Genomic DNA, 26615 nt, shown 5'->3' on the forward strand with positions numbered 1-26615 from the left:
TGTGCTCTTTGAGGTGCATGACGCACCCGCTGCAGGACATCTTGGGGTAACCCGCACGTACGACCGCGTCCGCCGCCGCTTCTATTGGCCCGGTCTCGCTCACTCCGTCCGACGCTATGTTGCGGCCTGTGATCCCTGCCAGCGTCGCAAAACACCTCAGGTGCTACCTACCGGTCATCTCCAGCCGATCACCGTCCTTGTGGAACCGTTCTTTCGTGTTGGATTAGACCTCCTCGGTCCCTTTCCCACGTCATCCTCTGGGAACAAATGGGTAGCCGTCGCAACTGATTACGCCACCCGATACGCTATCACGCTATCACCAGTTGCGCCACTGACGTTGCGGACTTTCTCTTGCGTGACTTTATCTTACGTCATGGCGCCCCACGACAGCTGCTTACTGACCGTGGTCGTAACTTCCTCTCGAAAGTTATCGCCGACATTGTGTATTCCTGCTCCACTCAACACAAGCTGACTACCTCATACCATCCTCAAACCAATGACCTGACAGAGCGGTTAAACCGCACTCTTACCAATATACTGTCCAAGTACGTTTCCAAGGGCCACCGCGACTGGGACATTGCCCTTCCTTACGTCGCATTTGCGTATAATTCTTCCCGGCACGACACCGCCGGATTTTCTCCATTTTACCTACTGTACGGTCACGAACCGACTTTGCCCCTTGACACGGCACTTCCTCCTGCTGCGATCTGAACAAGCGAGTATGCGCACGACGCTATCGCCCTCGCCGACCATGCATGCCAGCTTGCCCGTGCTCGACTGACGGCCTCGCAAACCACTCAGCAGCGTCAGTACAACGCCCGCCACCGCGACGTACAGTTCTCGCCTGGTGCGCTCGTTCTCCTGTGGTCGCCCTCTCGTCACGTCGGACTTTCAGAAAAGCTCCTTTCGCGATACACAGGGCCCTATGGCGTGCTGCGCCACGTGACGCCTGTGACGTACGTCGTCCTCTACTCTGGCATCTAGTGATGTCGTGCTCGTCAGTAAGCTCAAGGCGTACTAGATTGCTTCCGAGTCCGGCCTTTAGTCGCTCCGGGACGGCGCTTTTGCCGCGGGGGGTAGTGCTACGGAACATTATTTGCAATGACGAAGAGGCGAGCAGTGAGAAGACGACGACGACGACGACAGGAGGCTAGCGCGGGCTGTTGCCTCTTTGCCAAGTGCGGCGTATTCCCTTGTAAACATACTTGTATATAGCTTTTCGCCTGCGTCTTCCCACGTAATAATATCATAAGAAGCCAACGAACACTGTCACCAACAATAACATGGAGCAAATTACTTGTGCCTAATAAATGAAATAAAGAAACAATAAATTAATGAAAATTAAATTGGATGAAACAACAACTTGCCGTAGGTGGGGAACGATCCCACATGCGAAGGTGATGGGATCGTGGGACCCTGCGCCTTATTATTCGGCTCATCGTGATCACGTACATAAAGTTAACTAACCCGTCATAGCACCGTCGCGTGCTCACAATCATTCTTTCCTAGGATTTTAGTCAACTGGAATAATCTGCCTACATCATTAGTAAGCATCAGTGACCCCACACTTTTTAAGAATGCACTAATCAACATAACATAATGTGTGGTGGCAAGTGGCGTAATTACGTACTTATTCATAAACATTGTCTGCTTGGTAAAGTGTACTCTTTCTCGATTTTGATATTACGTAAGTCTCTTTTTTGGTTGTTATGAATGCATTACTAGTTTTTTCATATCGCTTTTGTTCCCTGCACTGTGAATTCCTATAACTAAACTTGTATTTTTTTACTCTTGGAATGTATTCTCACCCCTTCCCTCTGCATTGTACAACTATATACCTTGAGGGTAACGCAAATAAATAAATAAATAAATAAATAAATAACTGCAAGAAGAAATGAAATAAAGGTCATCAGGTAAACTGCTAATATCGTGCTTATTATTGCGGTTTTGGAGTGCTTATTCATAGAAGACAAACTCTTTCGCTTTATTCTTTGCTACCACTATGAAGACTGGGCTATGATAATTAGCGCTTCATATAGTTAAATTATCATATATTCCGACCGGTTAAAACGAACGTCAAGAACTTTGATTTAAAGAAAGTTCAGGAGACGACCGCTATCTTCCCTGTAAATGGCACTAACTGCGCATATAAGAAATGACTGTGGTATCCTGTGTGTGATACTTCACGAAAACATCGGTGATTTACAAGAAATGAAGCTGCTTACGCTGCTTTTCCTTTCGCTGACGAACGGTAAGCTTTCATTCATGTTCATGCTTTACAAATGAACGAAACATTTCCTCCAAGCTAACATTATCGTGTGCGGAAACCGTATGGTGCATCAGAGGCGGCAGGTAAAAATTAAATTATGGAATTTTAAGTGCCAAAACTACTTTGATTATAAGGCACGCCGTAGTGGGGGACTCCAAAAATTTTGACCAGCTGGTGTTCTTTAACGTGCAGCTGAATCTAAGTACCATGGGTGTTTTCGCATTTCGCCCCCATCAAAATGCGGCCGCCGTAGCCGGGATTAGATCCCGCGACCTCGTGCTTAGCAGCCCAACACCACAGCCACTAAGCAACCACCGTAGGCGCAGAGGTGCAGTAAGAAAAGTTGTCTGGTCTAACTAGGAATAGGCAGCACACGCAGATGAAAAGGCGTGTCTAAGTATCTGCAGACGGCCACTAGGGGCAACACAAACATGAAAACTTGCTTACGCCTTTTTGCGCGTTGTGCCGAACACAATATCCCAGATTAAACTGTCGGCTGGGGCAAAATGTCTTTGTATTGCAATTACTACTATCAGCGGGCAAAGCAACGTCATCAAAGTGATTCAGAGGAAGAAGTTCGCGCGCGGAGGAGTGAGGAAAGCAAAAAAAAAAAAAAATTACAGACGATTACAATGCTCCGGAACGGGAAAATTGGGCGCAGCTGTTCCCGTGCTTTCCTTTCGCGTGTCAGTATTTGCATTATGATTATACATGTAAACGGTTTGTATTTGGAAGAGAGCGCCGTGAGTAGCGCAGCCAGCGTAGACAATCTGTCTCGTGCCGCACATTGCAAACGGAGCGAAGTGTGGCGCGATTGCCTCGCTAATCGGGAGATCGGGAGAGACAGCACGTGGGTGAAGCGTGGGCGCGATTCACAGCAGCCGCCACGCAGCGCTTTGATTCCATATAGACGACGCGCGGTACTCTGACGCCATATCGTAGCCATCGTCGCTGCATAGCCAATCTTGCATGGCACTGTGCTTTTCTTCGTCCGCTTTCGTTCCAACAACGACGAGAGCGGCCCTTCGTTGCGGCGAAATCGTGCCACCAATGTCAGCGGCGACTACACCCAAGGGAGCGTCACATCGAGCCTTACTCGTAGCCACTCGACATCGCTCCGGGCAGGTGCAGTGAATCCCGTCACACACGCTGGGACCATGAGAGACATTCAACAAGAGTGGAAACCCCCATCCCCCATAGAACCCCGCTAAAACCCCTTAAACTTCGTAAAGTAGCGACACTCTCCGCCTTCAGTCCTCCTCGTTTTCCCTCTCTTTCACGCTCCCTCCTCGACGCTACGCCGCCTACATCGCTCCAGCGTAGCAACGGCGCCTACATGCGCTCCTCCCCTCTCCGTAGACGCTTCTCAAGCGAAAATGGCGCTGAAGCACGACTGTAAACAAACGAAGCCGGCGGGAGGACCCACGTGATGCTATTAGGCCAATAGCGACGCGGCGTCGGCGAGAGCTCGGGAGGAGGAGGCGGCATTTTTCAAAACGCATCGCTACTTTACGAAGTTTAAGGGGTCTTAAGCCAGGAATGAATGTAGCGCAACAAGCGGCTGGGATTAAGATGTGAACTACACCTGCAGTCTCGGTCGAGAGCGTGCGCGTTTTGAACTCTAGCTGGCACGCCTTACGGCTGCTGCGCTGATCGGCACGGCATTTTTTTTTCTTCTACTGCTCAACCGCGCCCACTCGTAGTGCGTATTCGTTGTGAATGGTGATTGCGAACGCCCTTTACAAGCCACTATCGCATCTGTACCACGTGCAATTTGATATAGTCGCAAGATGCCTTCTAAATGAGGGTATATTGATTTTGCTGCTTATATATATATATATATATATATATATATATATATATATATATATATATATATATATATATATATATGCTCATTGCGGGCTTTTTGTGTACGCATCCAACGTTGTGGCAATAGGTAAGGAGCAGTATATCCCGTACAATGCTCTACCGGACGCCATCAAATGAAAAGGAACGTATATTAGAAGCGTGTGTATACTTGGTATTTAGACCTTACAGGAATACTGCGTGTAAATTGGTAAATGGGCGGCATTACAAACAAAAGCATTTCGCTTTTACATGGATGGCGTACAAAATACCCGGCTCATCGCAAATAATACAATAAAATATGAAGAAAACATTGGATTTCCAAGCATTACCCCATTCCCGGGCATAACTTATCTCAGTAAGATTCAGTTAATGAGAAACTGCGTCACACGGCCGAACTGCTTTATGCGAACTCCGTCACAACCCCGAGTGCGACGAGCATGCCTCAAAGGTATCGCCTAACAGTAAGGAAATTAATTACATTAATTTGGGGGCGAGAGAAACCATCACCAACTTGTCCCAGTAAGATTCAGTACACGCGAAACTGCATCACACGGCCGAGCTGCTTTACGTTAACTGCGTCACAAAGCCAGGTGCAGCGAGCATGCCCAAAAACTACCGAAATAGCTATAGGGGTCGCAAACATCTCCCTGTACGAGTCATTAAATCAGTTTAGCTGCGCCAGGACGGCCGAGCTGGTTTTCGCTAACTGCGTCACACGGGTCTGTTCCGTTCCGTAAAAGCCTAAATTGCTTGAAATGCGCCGCAGAGTTTCAAACAAAATTTCTCAGCTTGCCGTCGTCCAATAGTGCAGCGGTGCCGTGTCGAAGTGCAGAAGAACACAAGAATACGTAGGGAGCCCAACAAAGCAGGCTACATTCAAACAAAAGAGAGAGAGAGGGAGAAACTGGTCGCCGAACAGGCAAACTTCCCATGCTTAGCCGGCCTTGCTCGCTTCGGTGGCGTGTCTGGCGCATGCATCTGGCGCGTCGTTAGCTTACTGCTAGGTAACGCGAGAAAAATAAATCACAAAGTTCACTTATACGCAAAATTCTTTAGTTTAGCGTGAAATAATAAAAGAAAAAGAAAACATTGTAAGTTCATTTCATATTCATTTTTTTTTTTCGATGCTCGCGTCAGCTAACAGATGGGGGCGAACGCCAGGCGTGACGTTTTTCTTGTTGCCAGTTTTCGCTGAGTGTCTCTTGTTAAATTTCTTTCTCTATGTTGGTGGCGTAGACTGAATTGGCGTAGCCCTCCCAACTTCACGCCACCCTGCATCCCCTACCCCTTGGACGCGCAGATGAGATCGCCCACGTGGCTACATATGCCGTGGTGACAACTTAGCGCATGCGCAGGCCCTCTCTACACCGCTGCTCTGTCACTTTCCTCCTCGCACGCGCTTCTTTCACCTAACGCTGTACTCCGCGTTCGCTCGGTTACGAGGTATAACGTAGCCGACGCTCAACGCAGGGACGGGTGCCTAAGAGCTGCGCTCTAAGGACTGGTTGCGTAAAGAAGTTTTTGGCGTGGCGTGAGAGTGGAGGGGGCTGAAACGTACTTGGTGTTTCGGAAAGTATGTTCGACTTGTGTATTATTCAGCTACTTTCTCGCTCGCTTCATGCTCGCTTGACTGTGAGAGGTAAACAGTCACGTCTTTCATGAGCGTCTGCTAAGGGTGCGCCAGTGATCCTCTCCCCAGCATATCAGTTTGCGTTTTCTGAGTGAAATTGGACCGAATTCTATGCACTGCAGAAGTCATCAGTGTCAGGTTTTGCCTTATTTGTACCTGGCTATGAACTCCACGGAAGACAGGCTTGCATTTTTGTATCATCTGACTTTATCGGGCTAAAGATATCCGAACTTACACAATTAATTGGTGAAGTACTCCCTGCAATCCTTTTAAAATGTATACCTATTTGGTGAAGGCAATGCAAATAAAATGCCTATTTGCTGCATCTTCTGCACTTACTTACTTACTGCAATTATGAACTCATTTTTCTATACAGCCTACACTAGGACAATGTACTTATTGCTCTTATATTGCAATGCACCTGCAGCGTTCTCAGTCACTAAGGCATTCTGCTGCTGATCAGAGGTAGTACGTTTTATTCCTCACCATAGTGGTTTGGCTACATGAAAGAGGGGTGCGGAATGCGTTCACTCCGGTGTTCTGAGCTATGTTTACAAGTGGTTCTTTAGTAGTTGAAAATTTTCTAAACTATCAAGCCGACCAACCCGCTGACTACGTGCGTTGCGCTGAGACGTTTGTTCGTGCTAGCAGTTTATGCGTGGCACTCAACCATTCAGCGTAATTCCGACTTGTGCAAAATACGTGCGTCATTCTGGGAAACATCGGGTAACTTTATCCAGGTTGACGTGGCCACTTTCCGCCCCCTCATGACCCGCGGCAGGCTAATTATTGTGTGGACTTCGGTTGCTGTGCGGGATGATCTCCGGTTCCGACATATACGTTTTGCGCATACTAAACGCGCCTGCCCACACAAAGTAAAGCCCTCGCGAGCGCAGTGCTCACCGTGTGCTGGCCCGCGTCTTAAAGAAACATGTTCGATTCGCATGGGGAATTCTGCAGTGTCCTGCCTCGATTATAGGCGTGTTGGTCGGGCGTCGTCGCACCCGACGGGAGTTCAGCGAATCGAAATAAAGTTGTTTTAATCCATGAAAAAATAAACTTGTTTCCATCAGCGCATCGCGCGCATGAGCACAGAGCATGGCTAGGAACAGCATAACAATCATGTTCTGCGTCTCAGAGGTCGCGTGGTGGCTTGTCTTGCACGTATTTATCGAAGCCTGCAGTATATAAACAACGTACTCTTTCTAGCTACTGCACCGGGCGCCAGTACTTGTGTAGCGACCGTGAGTCACTTTGTGGCTCCGCCGTGGGGGTCATCGCCCCCTGCTCCGGAAATACAGTTTGCCTCGCCGTGGGGGTTATTGCCCCCAGGCTCTTTCTTGGAACCAAAGAGCAGCTGTCTCACTGGGGCGCTACTACTGCCACTCGGAAAACCTGCTTTACTTTTGAATAAATCCAGTCGACTCTCTGTTGTCAAGCCGTCAGAGCGTGCATTCCTTGCTGCCGCCAAACCAAGCTCCCAGCACTTGTGCGCCACCGCGTGGCACCTTTTTCTCTCTTTGGCCTGACGCACGCGCCTCTACGACCTTCTTTGTTGCTGCACTCTATTTTTGTTTTTTATTTCACTCTCATTATTCATTTGCTTGAAGCATTTCTGTTTTCTTTTGCTGCACTTTAAATTTTAGTTTAATTTACAAATGCTTTCTTGTTTCTCCTTCCTACCGCACCCACACTTCTGAACAAGGTAGTCCTTTCTTGTTCACTGTCGCTCCCTTTCTCCCTCGTGCAGAACCCACTATTCAAGCTGCAACAATACTCCAGATTCTTTCTTCCTTTCTCTGATCAGTAAACACTCTTGCCAGTCGATGTCACCCGTTCAGAGACGTAACATTGCGGGCGCCCTCAAATTGCAATTGTATACAACACGCAATGTCTGCCTCCAGTTTACACGGCAGACATTGCCTAACATGACCAACAACAAACCAATGAAATTTTTACAGGGTGACTTGGCGAATTCCAGGCAACCAACACTATTCCTTTCGCACTTCATTGCATGTACGGGCACTCTTTAAATGGGTTCCGGATACCAATAGCATTTCTCCCTTGCCGTCCAGAAAACCAATAGCACATCTCATTACAACTCCAGGCCTGATTCTTTGGCATTCTACTATTTCCGATTTCATCTTTCACCTCACATTAGTTGTGCATGCGGTGCAACATGTACCGATACTCTTCACTACTTCAATGAATTCCTTTTAACTCATCAGATGGCATGTTCGCTCATACCCAATCAAGGCATTATAACAACGCCTGCCCACTATAAATCTTTACTTACAGATAAAAGGAGGAGAGCCCTATTATTTCGACTTTACTGAAGATAGTTCTTCATCCACGTCCCCTGTTCGTTCCTGAACAAGTAACGTCCCATTATTTTCATCCCCATGCTTGTCTGTTTCGTGTTTCTCCTTTTTTCCCCTTCTTTTCATGTTTTTTTCCTTTTTCACAGCTTTTGTCCTGTCGGCTCCTTGTTTGCGCCAACAATGGTGGAGCTTGTCTCTGAGGGCTTGATAGACAGAGTGCTTGACTTCTCATCGCCCATTTTATTCTCCCTCTCCTTAGCATATGCCTGCGCTTTCGCACATTCACTTCAGATACCTTCCCACTGCTTTTCACCCACACACACACACCTCTTCTGACGATCTTCTCGATCTGTATACTTGTCTCCAGATTAATCATGCATCTCTGAGTTTTTGCTTTTCAGTACGAACCTCGGCAATTACAGCCACGAAAGCTCGTCAAGCTGCGTCACCTGCCTTACCACCACGCCGAACCTTCTCGGGTCCTATTCAAAGCTAAAAAACCCGAAAACTCTGGAGGTTTTCTTTTTCTTTCACATCTCATATTTCAAGTCGTATCGCCAATGAAACACACTGACAGAGTTGACGAGACGTTACATGCCATTTCAATACAGGCCTTTCTCCCGCACATCATCATCTGTTAATTTAATGAAGGGTTCGACGAAAGTTCATGTGGTCAGGCGTGGAATGAGGAGAATCACGGTCACTGAGTCTGATGAAGTATCTGACATTTCGGAATGGCGTACGGGCTCCTGATTCAGCGAGTTGGACTGGAAATCGTCATCACTTATGTAGCCAGCACGTGAAGTAACGAGCGTGCATAAATGGCAGGCATAGTCCCTGCTGTCGGTTCATCGTAGCTGGCGTCGACTGAATGATTAGCGATTCTAGCAACCACCAGGATGACGTCTTTTTTCCTTAGCGACAACAGCGACATTGTCCCAGTCAATCTTGTGATTATGCTTTTGCTTATGCTCGGCAATGGCGTTCGTCGTGTGACTGTTATTTTTACGTCACGTTTCTGGCTCTTGAGCCGTTTGGAAAACTTCCCTGTTTTGACAATATATGCTTGATGGCAATCAGCGCATGGTATCTTATACACGACTCCTGGGAATTAATTATTTATTTAAATATTTATTACACGTCAATGTCCGCAGATATTGGGTATTATATGAGATATAGGCTGAGTTCAACAAAACAGTCATTTTAGAAAAGCCTTGAATTGAAGTGTCTCGGAGTGGTGCGTGGCGTTGGCTGGCAGACCGTTTCAGCCCCTTGCGGTTTTCACAAAAAAATGATCGTAGATGGGAGGATCTGCGAAGGAGGTAGATACACAGCTTTTTTGTGGTTAATGTGGCTGTACTGGCGATGAGCAGGTAATATAGCTTAAATGTTAAATGGCGAATGATAGAATTTGTGAAAAGGACAGTCTAGAAATATGACGTCCAGATTCTAGATTAGCAAGACCGGCACGGGTTTTTCGTTCAGGAACGCATGCATATATGATAAGAATATTCAGAGATTCGGAGTAAATAAACTGGGCTGCACGGTTTCGAACTGATTCAAGTGTATTAGATAGGGTATGTTGATGAAGATCTCAGAAAGAGTGTGCATATTCTAACTTAGGGCGGACATAATGGACGTAGGCTAGTAATTTTACTGATGGTGATTTAATGATTCAATGGGTAACTTGTCTTTCGCATTCATTAGCTGGTTCTTGAGCTTGCCGGTCGGAATGTGGGAAATGCGCAAGTCGTATTTCTAAAACACGCGCGACAATGCCTCGCTGATACCTGGGACGCAAAGGATGGCTACACGTGCAGAGATTGTCTTGTTGTCTGTAAGCTTGGCTATAATATCCGCTTCTCAGCAGTGCATATGAAACGACTAGGGTAGCCGTTCCGGGTTAGCTCACTGTGGACCATCCGTAATTCCTTTTTCAATGCATCGTCACCTGAGCAGACGTGTATGGCGCGTGTTATTGTGGTTTCACAATTTCCTGTTCAACTCAGTGAAAACGGTTTTGAAACATCAGATATTTCATCAGACTCGGTAAGTGACCGTTATCAGACTCGGTATTTTTTCTTTATTTACGATTAGCTTTTTCACTGAATTTCCTTTTGTGCTTTCTACCCCTCTTCATTTTTCCGTTAATTGGCTTCTAACCTGCGATAGCTCTGGTGGTGCATGTTTCCCTTACATTTATTTAGGCTCTTTTTAGCATTCAGGGGTTCAAAATATAACAGACCGGGTCACAGTGTTTTGGCTAGCAGGAGGCGCGAAGACGCATTTCAGATAATACGCTCCTAAAAAGTGCGCTGCAGAAATGCTCGAAAAACCTCTACTGCACAAGTGCATTCATTTAGACCCTATTTCCAATGGCAGTAGTTCAGTTACTCGTACATTCATTATCTTCTTGTTTTCCACTATTATGACTGGAGGTTACTATTTGTTGTGAAATTTGTTTCAGTGTTGAGAAACTAAATCAAAAGGCGAAATATTGGCAGTATCTTTGAGAAATGAGAAGCAACACTTCTATGAGGGTATCACCGTGGCTCTTGCTGGTTCAATATGCCTCAAGGTTTTTCACGTTAAACAGATAATCCTTCTCGGTCACCCAACAATGCGGGACAAAAAGAAAGAGTGACGTAGTGGAGAGCGGATAAATATTATTATGTCTTAAATACGCCCCAGTGGTTTCCAAGCAGCATTATTTGAACAGTAACACGGAAGTAAGTTCGGAAAATTACGAAAGCACTCATACTTTTGCTTTAGCGTTTAGAGTTATGTTGCAGCTGTTACAAAACAATGTAGTATCTCTGCCCGAGGACAGGAGCCGGAAACCTTGTTTAAAACTGAGCGAGAGTGATGGTGTCAAACTGTCGAAACATTTTATTTGCTAAATATGACACAATATTTGAAACGTTCAGAAGACATCAGACATATTTAAACGTACTATGTCAAATGCGGTCGATATTTCAGAAGAGCGGTTGTGGGTTTTGAGGTATGCTTCAAGCTGCATGACATGACGTAGACAGATGAACTGCTACACCATCTTGCGACTGCAGGTTGCCTCCGTGTCACAAATAATCAAGTCATTACAACAGAGGCATATACTCAAAAGTAATAAATAGCAAGACATGTTTGTCTATGATTTTATTTGTTTCCAGACCTTACCACTGCAGCAAATGAAATATGTCGCCTACCAATTGTTGCTACGAGGCCAAAATGTGAAGGAAATCCACTGCAACCACGCTATGTCTACAGAAAGGAATCAAGAAGCTGTGTCATGTTTATCACAGAAACGTGTGGAAACGCAAACGAGAACAATTTTTCTAAGAGAAAAAAGTGCCTTGAGACATGCGTTGGTAAGCGAAGAATCCCATCTTTTCAGTTCATTTTTGACTTCATTCTCAAATAATGCTTACAAGAAGACAGTTTCCAATACAGAACACAATACATACAGAACTGCCACGCGCGTTGTTCTGAATACCGCAGTTTCTTAATTGCATGCCCTTCGTTGATTAACAATCGACAAAAGCGTGGTTATGTCTTCAACATGCATGACAATATGTCTTATCGGACACAAGCATTGCCGCTATCCCTTATAAAAATTTCTAGCAACATTTTTTAGACCGTCTTTTGACTATTGTTACTAGAACCTACCAACCGTCTTTTATACATTCTGACAGCGCTCTAGTAACACCCTAGAAACAATTGGCCACCAACTCCCAACAGAAGCGTGTTCATAGGATGTTTTTAAGCTTCCTACCAATTTCTTACGAACATTTGTCTCTGTACACCCTAGTAACAATCTTTCAAACGAAGAATGTTCATATATCTTCTGCCCAACTTCCTACTAACCATATATTAACACTCTTCCAATTAAAGAATGTTTGTAAACGTACTGCCAACTTCCTACCAATCACCTAGTAACATTTGTCTTTATACACCCTGGTAACATCCTGTTAACAAATGGCCTCGTCATACTTCAATTGAAGCATATCCATAGATGTTCTGTAAACAATCGAGTAACCGTCAACCAACACAAGTCTTTAGGCTCTGTAGTAACATTGTGGCAATATTTTACTTACGTGTGCTTGTGTACACGCTGCTGATGTTTTGCTAGCACCCTAGTAAAATTCGTCGTACTTACGACTTAGTAGCATAGTGTAAACATTTGTCAGTATGTGTGAACATTTTGGTAAAAGGTAATAGCATCCTAGAAGGTGCATGTAGATGAAAAACAGATGCAAGTTTGCACTGAAAAAAGTTTATTCATAGAGCATTATGGGAAAAGTTATACAGAAATTAACGAAAATAATAAATAAAAATGACTTATTTGATAACGCCATGGCAGCTGTCGCATAATCTCTAGCAAGAATCGATGATAATGTATTTTTTTCATTCAGAGATGATGTCTCTAAGAATGTTTGCAGAGTGAACCCTGCTCGGAAACAAGATGGTCAGTGTTAACATCATGTTCAGGTTAGCGCATCACATATTCAGAACAGCTGTTTAACAAGGTTCACATGCAAGTTCACATGAATGCTAAAATTGTAGCCGTTATCACTGTTACTTGCAGAGGAAATGGTAGAGATGGAGCGCATTTTGCAACGCATATCCTTTGCTGCGTTGTGTTTACTACTGTTAATAAAATTAGTAAAGTGTGCAAAGTCGCTTCCGCAAAATAGGGAATAGCCTAAACCAATGTTATAGCCCGCCCCCAAAGTTGTGGCCTGAATAATTTCAGTTTCCCAAAATATTTTCTTAGCAAATTTTCTGCACAAATAATTTACTCGCTCAAAAAGTGAATTATATGGTTTATTTATGGTGAAATTTCGCACGTAGACAAGTGCGAATGATTTTCTTTCACATTCACACTTGTCTAACCAGTGCAGCGTATGTGATTGTCAACCATGAAACTATACGTTGTATATTTCACTACTTCTCATCCTGTACAGCCAGAGTAGGAAAAAGCAAATAATGAGTTTATGAACAGACAATATTTTCCACACATTAGTAATCGCGACCTCTGTGAAAACGTGGTGCATGTACGCTTCCTGTTTATAGTAACTGGAAGTTTCTGGAATGTTATCGATGGTTACATCCACTCTCTGGAACCGAACCTTCTGTAATCTGATTGCATCTGTGCGTGACGCGAATAATGTAGAACTTTGTGGAAGGCGCGCTGGTCCCAGCGATTAGTCTGGAACATTCGACGACTGATGTATAAAAGCCGACGCACTTGACCTGCTGATCCGATTTTAATAATATGATTTGGGGTTTTATGTGCCAAAACCACTTTCTGATTATGAGGCACGCCGTAGTGGAGGACTCCGGAAATTTTTGACCACCTGGGGTTCTTTAATAATAATATTTGGGGTTTTACGTGCCAAAACCACTTTCTGATTATGAGGCACGCCGTAGTGGAGGACTCCGGAAATTTTGACCACCTGGGGTTCTTTAACGTGCACCTAAATCTAAGCACACGGGTGTTTTGGCATTTCGCCCCCATCGATATGCGGCCGCCGTGGCCGGGATTCGATCCCGCGACCTCGTGCTCAGCAGCCCAACACCATAGCCACTGACCAACCACGGCGGGTTGATCCGATTTTCGACGATCGCCGACTGTGTTAGCCGCTGTCGCCGTTCTTTGAGTGTAGCCTGTTTTTGAGGGCACAAGTTCGCCCAATAAGACGCTAGTTTCGTCATTCTCAGTTTGGCTGCTTTCTTCACAGTCGCTACCACGTGACATCTGGTGGAGGTGCTTGTGCGTTCATGTACCGAACGCCCCCGCAAAGCCGCGATCCAAGCACGAAGCCCGAGGACAAAACCGACATCGCCCAAGACAAGCCTGCTAGCCGCAGACTGCAAGGACTGTCCCCAGAGCACGGACTTCTACCTGAGACGACAAAGAAGATTCTGGCCAAGAAAACCCCAATCCTGCCACAACCTCGGGACCCACCGACCTTCCACGGAGCTGCTACTGAAGACCCGGAATCCTGGCTGGAGACCTACGAACGAATCGCGACTTTCAACAACTGCGACTCTGACGACAAGTTATGGCATGTATACTTCGCCTTAGAAGACGCCGCCAGAACGTGGTTTGAGAACCGGAAGTCGACCATGACAACATGGAACCTGTTCCATAGCGGCTTCCTGCGCACCTTTATGAGCGTCGTGCGCAAGGGCCGAAGCCCTTCTGCACGCCCGAGTGCAGCTACCTAACGAGAATGTTGACATATTCACGGAAGAAATGAACCGTCTGTTCCGCCACTCCGACCCGAATATGCCCGAAGAAAAGAAAGTCCCCCTGCTCATGCATGGTGTCAAGAACTTTTCGGCGCAATGATACGAAGCCCACCCAAGACCGTATAAGAGTTTCTTCGCGAGGCCACCAGCATCGAGAAAACGCTCGAAATGCGGAACGGGCTATTCAACCGCCGCACGAACTCCACCAACTACACAGGAATTCAATCGCTGGCCACCGATGATCTGCGCCAGACTATCAGAGTGGTCGTACGGGAAGAGCTGCAGAAGTTGTACCCTAGGTCGCCGCCTCAAGTAGCCTCAATCGCCAAAATCGTCAGAGATTATCTTGAGCGATGCCTTAGTTCCTGAGGTGCAACCAGAATCACCGCAGCTCCAGCCGGAAGCGATGTCCTACGCCGCCATCGCCTGCCGCGAAGGCCCCCCTGCCCGACCGCGCCAGGGACCTTTAACGCCACAATTCCGTCGTCCACCGCCGCCGCCCCCGCCGCCGCCCCCGCCGCCGCCCGCCCGTCGCCCAGCGCCGCTACGCGTGAAAGACGGACATTTGGCGCACTCCTGACCACCGCCCACTCTGCTACCACTGCGGAGAAACGGGTCACGTCTACCGCCGATGCCCATACCGCGAAATGGGACTGCGAGGGTACGCCTTCAACGTGGCGCGACCACACCTTGGCGAACGACCTCGCGATGTCGCCGACTACCTCGCCGCCACTCAGTGGAGCGCTCGACGACCGTTCCGTTCGCCGTCACCAGGCCGCTACCAGCCAACGCAGCAACGACCATACACTGGCCCAGCCCGGGGCCACTCTCCGAGCCCATATCCGGAAAACTAAAAGCAGCAACTGATGGAGGTGCGGTTGCTGTTCGTCCAACTGACGAAGATCCTCCGCCGCCGACGAAGACGCCGAAGAGACCATCTCGACGACATAATAACGACACGCCGCCGTCCCTACGAAGTCAGGAAGCCAAGTCTACACCGACGAAAGACGACTTGACGACGCGACGTTCCAGCTTCAGTTCAACACGACGCAACCGTGATCCGACGCCAAGACCTAACTGCAACGATAGACAAAGAACCACCGACCTCGACGTGCTTCTCGACGGCCTCGCAGTTACCGCCTTAGTGGACACAGGGGCCGATTACTCCGTAATGAGTGTACACATCACCGCCCAGTTGAAGAAAGTTAAAACTACATGGGAAGGCCCTCAAATTCGGACCGCTGGAGGACACCTCATCACGCCAACTGGAATCTGCACGGCAATAATTACCGTTCATGACCGGACTTACCCTGCCACCATCGTTATTCCCCAGCAGTGTTCACGAGACGTCATTCTCGGGATTGACTTCCTGAACCAACACCGTGCAATCATCGACCTCAACTCGAAGTCGATAACGCTGTCGGAAGATCGAGCGATACCGCCGGAGAGCTCTCGTAGTCACGATGCCTTAGGCGTGCTCGAAAGTCAAGTCAGCATCCCGCCTCGCTCCAGTATTGTCACTTCCGTGGGCACTAAAACACCTGCCGACGTAGAAGGCGTCATCGAGGCTGACCAACGTCTGCTGCTAGACCGTGAAATTTGCGTCGCAAGAGGGATCGCTTGACTGCATGCAGGGAAAACTGAAGTGTTGCCGACAAACTTCAGCCAGGAGTTCAAGCACATCAACAAGGGCAAGACGATCGCGTACATCTAAGAAATTCTGGCAACCAATTGTGCGTTTGTCCTCTCGGATTCCGCTGCATCTACTTCGACGACCATGGTTCCCGAACCAGACAACGACAATAATCCAAGTCTCCCCGTGATTAAGCAACAGAAGGTCAGAAGTCTGCTCCGACGGTACAAAAGGTGCTTTTCGACGTCATCGAGGATTCGACAAACACCAGTCGTCAAGCATCGCATAATCACAGAGGAGTGCACTCGACCACTCCGCCAGAGCCCTTACCGAGTTATAAGAACAGAACTATAAAAGAACAAGTCGACGAAATCCTGCGCTACGACATCATCCAGCAGTCAAAAAGCCCGTGGGCAACCCCTGTTGTCTTGGTGAAGAAAGAGGACGGAACCTTACGTTTCTGCGTCGATTATCGTCGATTGAACAAGATCACAAAGAAGGATGTATACCCCCTACCACGGATAGACGACGCATTAGATCGGCTCTCCAACGCAAAATACTTCTCATCGATGGATCTCAAGTCTGGCTACTGGCAAACAGAAGTCGATGAGAGATCGCGAGAAGACCGCCTTCATCACGCCAGACGGCCTCTACGAGTTCAAGGTCATGCCATTCGGACTGTGCTCGGCGCCTGCAACGTTCCAGCGCGTCATGGACACGGTGTTAGCAGGATTGAAGTGGCAGACCTGTCTTGTTTACTTGGATGACGTCGTCGTCTTCGCCGGAAATTTCGACGATCACCTTAGGCGGCTTGCGACAGTACTAAAGGCCATCAAGTCATCAGGGCTCACTCTGATGCCAGAAAAGTGCCGCTTCGCTTACGATGAGCTTCTGTTTCTCGGCCACGTCATCAGCAAGTCTGAAGTCCGCCCCGACCCGCAGAAGACAGCTGCCATCGCAAAGTTCCCGCAGCCCATCGACAAGAAGGCAGTGCGTAGATTTCTTGGCATGTGTGCCTACTACAGGTGATTTGTCAAGGCCTTTTCACGCATCGCTGAGCCGCTGACACAGCTAACTAAATGTGACGTTGTGTTCAAGTGGGAAACGCCGCAGGCCGACGCATTTCAAGAACTCAAACCACCCATGCAGTCGCCGCCCGTACTTGCGCACTTCGACGAGCACGCTGATACCGAAATCCACACTGACGCCAGTAGCCTAGGCCTCGGTGCCGTCCTAGTCCAGAGAAAAGATGGACATGAACACGTGATAGCTTACGCTAGCCCGTCGTTGTCAAAAGCGGAAGTCAATTATTGTACAACCGAAAAGGAGCGCCTCGCAGTCGTTTGGGCTACAGCGAAATTTCGCCCTTACCTATATGGCCGGCCATTCAAAGTCGTCAGCGACCATCACGCCTTGTGTTGGCTAGCGAATTGAAAGAATCCTTCAGGACGGCTGGCGCGGTGGAGCCTAAAGGCGGAACCGCATGGCGCGATTTCAGGCGCGATTGACGCGCGGATGGTGGGACGCGCGCGTCATTTTGACGCGTGCCCAGCATGATCCGTCACGAAATCGCGCCGCCGCGTGCTGCTGCTGCTCGTAGTAGTAAAAAACGCGTCGCGCGGCGTGTCCACCAATCAGAGTTCAGGTAAGTCACGTGGCATTTGGTCACGTGGCATTTTGGTTCTTTTTTTGGCACCAGATGGCCCTGCTCTCTGCGCATCTCGACGGAACCTCCTTGGCGGAATATTTTTTTTCTCGACAGAACTGGCGCGCGCATCAAGGAAAACATGTGCTACCGTGATTTCGTCCGCGCATCGTGTTGGTTCGCGCATCGTGTTCACCTAAAATGAACAAAGCAACCTTCAACGAGACCCTAATAACTAAAGTGGAGAAGCGTCGCGTTTCATCGCTAATACTGGCAAGACAATTTGCTAATAATATTACCAGTGTATGGTGCTCGCTCTCTTCTCAACCAGGCAGGCCGCACCCACATGTACCTCCAGAGCCGCATTTTTTCTTGCTTCAGTATCAGCACCCCCCTTAATAGTAGCAATCGCCTCTTCTGCTCGGTAGTAAGCGGCCGACCCTCCTCTTTATATGTGAAGTTGTAAACAAGCAGCGGCTTCTCAGCATGCGGAAGGTACATAGTCGCAGTTTCGCAAACAATATTGCTGCTTGAAATTAAGCTTGATAAATACACTTCGGAAAGAAATGTCGCTGTCTAATTACACTCAGATTATTTTTATTGTAGTGTTCTGTAAGTTTAAGGGCATATTATATATGCGGTAACAGAGACAATACATGTCGTTGAGAGTTATGTTGTCTGGCAACCCGGAAAGCGCGGCGCGAAAGCGCCGCTCCTTTTTTTCGTACGGGTGCACGCGCGTCGGCGGCAACGCGAGCGTTTGCCGCCCGTCGCGTTTTTCGCTCGCGAAAAACGCGCCATGCGGTTCCAGCTTAAGACTGCCAGAATGCGATATCACTTTAACCTATAGGTCCGGACGAAAACACTCTGATGCCGATTGCCTATCACGCGCCCCCATTGACTCGCCGCCGCGAGATGACGAAGATGACGACGCCTTCCTTGGCATTTTAAGCGCGGAAGACTTCGCTGAACAACAGCGAGCAGACCCGGTGTTGAAAAACCTCGTCGAGTATTTGAAAGGGCACACTGACGTTGCCCCTAGGGCATTTAAGCGAGGATTGTCTTCGTTCTCGCTTCGAAACAACCTACTCGTAAAGAACTTCTCACCAGTGCGCACCAACTACCTTCTTGTTGTCCCGTCAGGACTGCGTCCGGAAGTATTGCACGCCCTACATGGCGATCCGGCCACTGGACACCTCGGATTCTCCCGGACACTATCGAGGATACAGGAAAGGTATTATTGGCCATGCCTGACCGCAGACGTCGCCCGTTATGTCAGAACATGCCGAGACTGTCAGCGACGCAAGACACCACCGACAAGGCCAGCCGGATTACTACTGCCAATCGAGCCTCCTTTCCGACCATTCCATCAGATCGGTATGGATTTGTTGGGACCCTTTCCGACGTCAACAGCCGGAAATAAGTAGATCGTCGTGGCGACGGACTACCTCACCCGCTTCGCTGAAACTGAAGCACTGCCGAAATGTAGCGCAGCCGAAGTGGCGAAATTCTTTGTCGAAAACATCGTGCTCCGACATGGCGCCCCAGAAGTCCTCATCACCGACAGAGGAACAGCCTTTACAGCGTAGCTCACCCAAGCCATTCTGCAATACACTCAGACAAGGCACAGGGGGACAACGGCCTACCACCCACAGACGAATGGTCTTACGGAGCGGCTGAATAAGACCCTCGCCGACATGCTAGCAATGTACGTCGACGTCGAACACAAGACCTGGGATGCCGTCCTGCCGTACGTAAATTCGCTTACAACACGGTGGTGCAAGAAACAACACAGATCACGCAGTCCAAGCTGGTTTACGGCAGGAACCCGATGACGACGCTCGACGCCATGCTGCCGCACGGCGCTGACAAAGGAGAATCTTGACGTCGCTATCTATCTCCAGCGCGCCGAAGAAGCCCTACAGCTCGCCCGTCTGCTGATCAAGAACCAGCAGAGGAGCGACAGCCGACACTACAACCTCCGACGACGCTTCGTCGAGTACCAACCAGCCCTGCGACAGTGTTTGGGTATGGACCCCGATACGCCGACGAGGGCTCAGTGAGAAACTACTGCGACGCTATTTCGGACCCTACATGGTCATCCGACGTATTGGCCCACCGGACTACGAGGTCGTGCCAGACGGCATTTCGCATTCACGGTGGCGCCACGCCCGATCTGAAGTGGTCCACGTGGTGCGTCTTAAACCCCTTTACGGACGCTGACGAATTTCCTTATGTTGTTGTTTTCGTTGCTACGAGTGCTTTTCTTTATTACTTTCGTTTGTTTGCAGCATCGGGGCGATGCTTTCTTTAAGAGGGGGATATTGACGCATGTAGTACTTGTCTTCATCGGGCGACACGTTTCACCGCCTAACAAATGTTATCGCACAGCGCAGGACGCGCTTGAGTGTGTGGGAAGTTTCTGGAATGTTATCGATGGTTCCATCCACTGTCTCGGGCCCAACCTTGTGTAATCTGATTGCATCATTGCGCGACGCGAATAATGCCGAACTTTGTGGAAGGCGCGCTGGTCCCAGCGATTAGTCTGGAACATTCGACGACTGATGTGTAAAAGCAGACGCGCTTGACCCGCTGATCAGATTTTCGACGACCGCCGACTGTGTTTGCCGCTGTCGCCGTTCTTTGGGCGTAGCCTGTTTTTGAGGGCACAAGCTCGCCCAATAAAACGCTAGTTTCGTCTTTCTCAGTTTGGCTGCTTTCTTCACAGTCACTACCACGTGACACATGAATATCACTACCCTGTGAATATTTTTGTGAGAAATTATGGAAAAGAACATGTCTTTTATCATAATTTGGAGACAGACAAAACTTCGGCACAGTGCTGTCTTGAGGAACAGCTGTTCGCTACTTCTGCAGTTTAAAACGAGGACAGTGCCAATACTAAATAACAATCACTTCACACGACACTGCGTCGCAGCTGGCAGAGACATTGCAGAAACGTTCACATCACGTAACGAAGCAAGCGCCGTGGGCTTCGCAAGCACCGTGCTGGTTGGCTTGTTCCCATGAATCAGCCACAACGCATCATAAGCCGAAACAGCAGAGAAAAATAGGTAGATTGCTGCTACAATACGCGATCAAACACCTACATTGCTCCGACGGTACCACGTCGGTGTCGCAAAAGAACTGATATCGACGGCGATGGTCTCCTTGAATTCCTCGACTCGGACCAATGTCAAATTTATGCGCATGTGCAAGAGAGCCATGCCACATTGTTTTCATCCACGCGCTTCGCCTGGACCACCGCCGAACTAAAGCCCCTCTTTACGCGGAACCGTGCGTTTCAGGTGTGGCGGGCCTTTGTGTGCGCCTCCCCTTCTGGAAACTGCGCTTATGAGGAGCAATGTACCTTATGGCCGAGGTTGAAAAATAACCTGACAAGACAGCTGGCTTAATTATGTTGTGCAGTTGGGAGCTGTATAATTTTATATTTCGGCACAATTATTGTTCTGAAAACCGATATTTTTCTCCAAATCTAATAAAAATATAATATAAGATCATGTAGCGTAAATTATGTGGCTACATTATATTGCGCAAAAAACAACCTTTCGCACTTGCCGCTTTCATAGACAAAGATTTACTTCATGGCGCCCAACGCAAAATAATGCTGAAATAAGTTGTAGTACAATACGTTTATTGAGATAGCAATTATATAGACTCTTCAGGCAAATTTCTGCCATTCACGTATGCGTCGCCGTGAGATTCCGTATGAGGGAAAGCGTGTGAGGGTGAGCCGGTGAACGCCGTTCGATCTCGCGTACGCGACCGAGGAACGCGGCACGGCGGCGTTTACCACGGCGTCGGCCATTTGACTCGCGGACGCCGTAGTAGACACCTTTGGCGGACGCCGTAGGGACGCGTTTCCGGCGCTCGTGTGTCTTGAAAGCGGTCTGCGACATGGCTAAAGTTCGCTCCCGCGCGGGCCTCATCTTCAAAGCGACCTGCGATGTTTGCAGAGTGCACGTAGTGCCGGTAGTTTCGTATGCGCTGTGCTTTAGGCGTTTCGTATGCGTTGAAGCGACATATGCACGGAGGTCAATTGGCTCGCCACTGCTGCCGTGATTCCTTACTCCAGCGTTTTCATAGACAGTTCCCGCTGTCATCAAGTGATCTTTGTTCATGTTTAGCTGTGCACGCGTGACACCGTGCTGGTTACTTTAGTTAAAACACGTTGACGGGCTAGTTGTTTTGAATCCATGATAGCATAGAGTTTCATATTAGTATACCTAGAGGGAAATCTGGCGCTGCGATCGTTCAACCATCATGGGAATGATGGGAAGTACAGGCTTCGGATTGGCATTGTATTGACTGGTGAACTAGTCTACAAGTATTTTTTGACAGTTTTGGTTTCGCTCCAAGCGCAAGTGCTACAACCTGCAGTGGGACAGTGCAACGCAAAGCTCTCTGCCCTTGTTATGCTGTTCAAAGTGGCGATAGCGCGCTGGGCCAGCAGCTGGGACAATATTTGTGTCGCGGCGTGGCGTCGAAGCCCTGACGAGAAAGCGGCGGCATCGTAAACGTTGAAAGAACATGTTTTGAGTCTTTGGACCTACCTTGGTTTGTTAAGTGTGTTAGGTTGGCGCTGTAGCATTTCGTGTTTTAAGAAACTTCGGAATAGGAAAAAGAAGGCACTACTGATACAAGACATATACAGTTGGACTTCTAGCGGCTTGACAATAAAATTTTATTGAGGGCTTCATTATGCATTGCTCGTTTATATGCTAATTGAAATGAGTGTTTTAGGACTTTGAGACCACAGACTTACTTGTGGTAGGAAAGGTTGCTGTTTCCTGACTGTAGTCTGCTGCTGCATAATGAGTAAGCTCAAAGCCACGCCATAACGCTTCGGAAGCGGTACGTCGATATAAAATATGATGAAGCATACTCGTAGGAGGCCACAAGCATCCTAGCTAGCTCTGCCGCAGATATGCTTAAAAGTACTTGAAGACGTTCAGCAATCGTGACAGCCGACGCAGCCTTTCGAAAGAGCGAGAGAGTCCGCAAGTGCCTGTCGTCTGCGAGAAAAATCTCGCGTTTGCAGCGAACAGGCGTCGTAGCAGACGACACTTGTAGCATTCCGCTCAAGGGCACAACACTTTCTCACAATACAACATTTTTATTTCCATAAATACTTGATGAGTATTTTTATATAAGTACATGCACGGTTGTTGTTGCTATTGCAAAAATAAATAAATAATTATTCTTTGGCATTAAATCGGGAACAGAATCGTACAAGTATGCATACCCTGGTGTGTCCTGCTGACAGACAATAGTAAACCATGCTTCAATCTCAAAGTCATACAAAGTTTATGTAGCGTGTTGTACATTATATAGCATACTGCAGTAATAAAATTTGATTTTACGCAAAAATATTTCAGTATAACTTTGTTAACTGGGCCACAAGCAAACGCCACTAGTCTAAAGATCGAAGTCAATCCGAAGCTTGTACTTCCCATCATTCCCATGTAGCTTGAGGCAACGCTCATGAGAACCCCGCAGACACTAGTGCCACATTTCCCTCTAGGGTATTTATTTAGAAACTCTATGCATGATAGAATGTGTGAGCGCGACTGAACAAGGACGTAGAAAGAAGCATACACACAAAGACAGCGCTGTCTCCGTGTGTCTGTTCCTTTCTACGTCCTCGTCGAGTCACGCTTACGCATTCTGTCATTGTTAATTTATTTAGTATGCGAATGTCTACAAGTCTATCCGGCGGATAGAACTACTATCCTCACTTCGTACAGCTATCTACTAATTTGCTATCGTAATCGGTGCTTCGCCTTTCCCGCAGGACTGCAACTTCTATAGTTACATAGATGTCGAAAGCATGGCAGCTATATGACGTTACCGGTTTTCAGACGCCCGAAGCACGCAAGCCCGACCTTTGATATCCTGTCATTAGTAACCGGAGTGCCATAATTACGGATGTTGCAAGGGCACTGCAAAACTATGTCGTAGCTCAGAATTTTGTCGCCGTGTTATGAAGCGAAAGCACCGAATATTAAGAATGCATAATTATCCCTTTTCGATCTGTTTTCTCACACAACAAGCAATCATCGCCGTAAAGCAGATCAGTTGACATAGTTACTTTGCCTTCACTTTGATGCAACGTCCTATTAGTTTCCTTTAATGTGCTGAAGCCGTCGGTAGGAGGCAAGGATCAAAGCGTGCGAATAGGGACCCCGAACAAAGCTACATTTTTTTTTATACAGTAAGGATTATTTAGTTCTTTTTTCACAGAAAGGTGTCACTTGCAAAGAGTTCATTTTTTCTTTGTATTCGACCCATGCGCTTTCTCAGGTCAACACTCGCTCTCACTCAGCAGCAGCTGTATTTTGCAGCCTTTTGGATGTTTGAGCGGCAACGTTCCAGCGCCGTGTTACTCTGAGTTTCAGCTCTTTTTCTTCTTTTTAACAAATATTGTACCGCTAGTGTGCTGACCTGTTCCAGCTTATGGCGTACTATTTATATCGCGGAGTGCACTGACGTGATTATCTCGTTGCAAAGCTAATTGGTTGCCTTGAAGTAGCAGTGCGTGGTAAGGGTCGATTTACGCCTCGAGCCGCACGCCACACCACCCGCCTGCCCACACGCATATGGTCGGCTGAAAATTTGCAGATTTCGCAGACTGGTACACATATTTCGGTTTACACTGCATGCGTGAGCCCAGTGTATACCAAAATTTGTTAACGAGTGTGCGAAATGTGCAGTTGTCCGCACGACTGCACGCGTGCGCCAAGCGGGCGGCGTCGCGACTCAAGCGCAAATAGGCCCTTAATTAACCACCTCTAAGACCGGGCTAAAGCTGTGTAACTGGTGCGCGGCTTGCAGAGTACTCCGCTATTATGACACCAGTCAGTTGGTGCAGCGCAAACTAATTTCCTCGAAGTGTGCTGACGTCACCGCACGCTCACGTATAGTCGAGTAGAACCTTTAAAAATATTAGTTCTAACAGTTTACAAACATATTTCTTTAAAGATTTTAGTAGCACTCCGTCTGCAATTCGCCATCGACTTGCAGTGGAGCTGGGATTGAAAACAAAGAGCTTGATTCCTCAGTATGTCATATATCCGCACTTTTGTGTGTTAGAAAAAAATTATAAAAAGCTCTGAAGTTACTTCCCATTCTAAATGTTTTTCGGCAAACAGTACGAGCTGTTGACGTACTTAGGACACATGTCCTTCAGAAAAAAAAAAATATTTTGATGATGTATATTAAAACATTCTTTACACCTCAAAAGTAACGACCCTTTGGACGGAGTACTAAATTTATTATTCAGACAAAAGCTAAAACAAAATACGTTAACGATGTACTTAAAATATTCCTTATACAAAACTAAGAAGGAAGTCTTTTAACGGTGTATTTAAAATATTCTTTATACAAAAGTAAGGAGGAAGTCTTTTGACGGTGCACTTAAAATATTCTTTATACAAAAGTAAGAAGGAAGTCTTTTAACAGTGTATTTTGAACATTCTTTATACAAGAGTAAGAAGAAAGTCTGTTAACGGTGTATTTGAAATATTCTTTATGCAAAAGTAAGAAAGAAGTATTTTGACAGTGTATGAACAAATGTTACTAGAATGTAAATGTAAATGAACTGTCAGTAAAGTAAAAAGAAAGTTGGTAGAAGTTCTCAATAATTTTAATAGGCATTTTCGTAAGCGACTAGCGCAAATGATATTATCCGGAACTTACTTTCCCCTGTAAAGAGTTGACTGATGTCACTTTGTACGTTAAGAACGAGAAGGAAGGGGGTTAACCAAGGGGTCGATTTTGATTAATCGTATCACGAGAAGCCAGCAAAGAAGGGCAAATAGGGGAAATTACTTGTACGTACTAAATGAATTACAGAAATAATAAATTAATGGTAATGGAAGTGGATGAAAAAGCAACTTGCCGCAAGTGGGGAACGACCCCACGTCTTCTCATTACGCGTGCGATGCTCTAACCTATAGAGCTACCGCGGCGCCGTTTCCCCATCTACTTTCTTGGGTATCTTTGTGTTACTTACAACACGTAAGTGCACATTAAGGTATTGTGCGTTTAATGCAATGGAATAAGTAGTGTCATCTTCGTTCTTTTTTTTTATAAAGAACAAACGATGGTATCACCTTTGGCTCGGCCCGTTTTTATGCCATTAGGCTGACGCTCTGAATGTTTTAGTGAAATATGTTGTCTAGCTAATCATTATGCTTTTTGAAGCGCCATATTTTTGGTTGCAGGATCATCGGCGTGTTTACGAAAAAAGAGAAGGGTTTTCTATGGTATTGGAAAATATTACACTTACGACGTCAAAAGCGATTCATGCAAAAGAGTAATACCTATCGGATATACAAAGTTCTGGCCATATGATAACATGTTCAAGAATCAGACCGAATGCCAAAATAAATGCACGCCACATTATAAATATCGCCATGAGCGCTAATACGACATGGAAATGTTATAAAAAATCAAATAAAAATCTGTACCGAAGTGCCAGTTACTCATCAACAAAGCTGCGTATAGCAGAACCTTCTTTATAAACCCCTTTTTAAGCATTTCTGTACTTAGTTTAACGGAATTCCTTCTGGCATATTTACAAAGCTGGTTCAAGTTTGTCGAGTAAGTATTAAAATGTAAGATCCATAGTAGTATCATAATGTTACCTCGGTTCTTAATATCAGACACCAAGTCAATAACGGTAAAATCATGAGTTCCACTTTCGCAAATATTTCCACGTATATTTCTTAGGTCCCAAGCCAATGAGACCACGGCAGTAACTTTCATCTGCGCCAATTCGCTATTGGTTATTCGCTATAGGCTGGCGCAATGCTAAAATTTCCAGAAAAAGACAAGACATGTTCTTAACATTGTGTCTTTACGAGCTGTTTCGAAAACGAATCAACGTCAACTTGCCGAACTTTCAATACGAATGCAAAAAACGCCCTTCTACTTAGATCAAGAAGCTCAAGAACTACCGGCGGTTAAAATTTGCTCTGTATACCTCCACT

General features: G+C 46.9%; 1 protein-coding gene and 1 long non-coding RNA gene across 2 annotated transcripts in view; one reads left to right on the top strand and one right to left on the bottom strand.

The window, feature by feature from the left end:
- Window positions 1–2137: 2137 nt before the first annotated feature.
- LOC142588368 (uncharacterized) lies at window positions 2138–26097 on the top strand. Its single transcript, XR_012829705.1, has 3 exons — window positions 2138–2251; window positions 11239–11436; window positions 25848–26097. It is a non-coding gene; the product is annotated as an uncharacterized LOC142588368 (long non-coding RNA).
- The window catches only part of LOC142588365 (uncharacterized), a 198391-nt gene continuing 181002 nt past the window's right edge, over window positions 9227–26615 (bottom strand). Inside the window, exon 9 of the mRNA XM_075699999.1 lies at window positions 9227–9382. Coding sequence (XP_075556114.1) covers window positions 9336–9382 — 47 coding nt within the window. The 3' untranslated portion in view covers window positions 9227–9335. The remainder of the gene's footprint in view (window positions 9383–26615) is intronic.

Source organism: Dermacentor variabilis, chromosome 7 (assembly GCF_050947875.1).
Source record: "Dermacentor variabilis isolate Ectoservices chromosome 7, ASM5094787v1, whole genome shotgun sequence".
NCBI lineage: Eukaryota > Metazoa > Arthropoda > Arachnida > Ixodida > Ixodidae > Dermacentor > Dermacentor variabilis.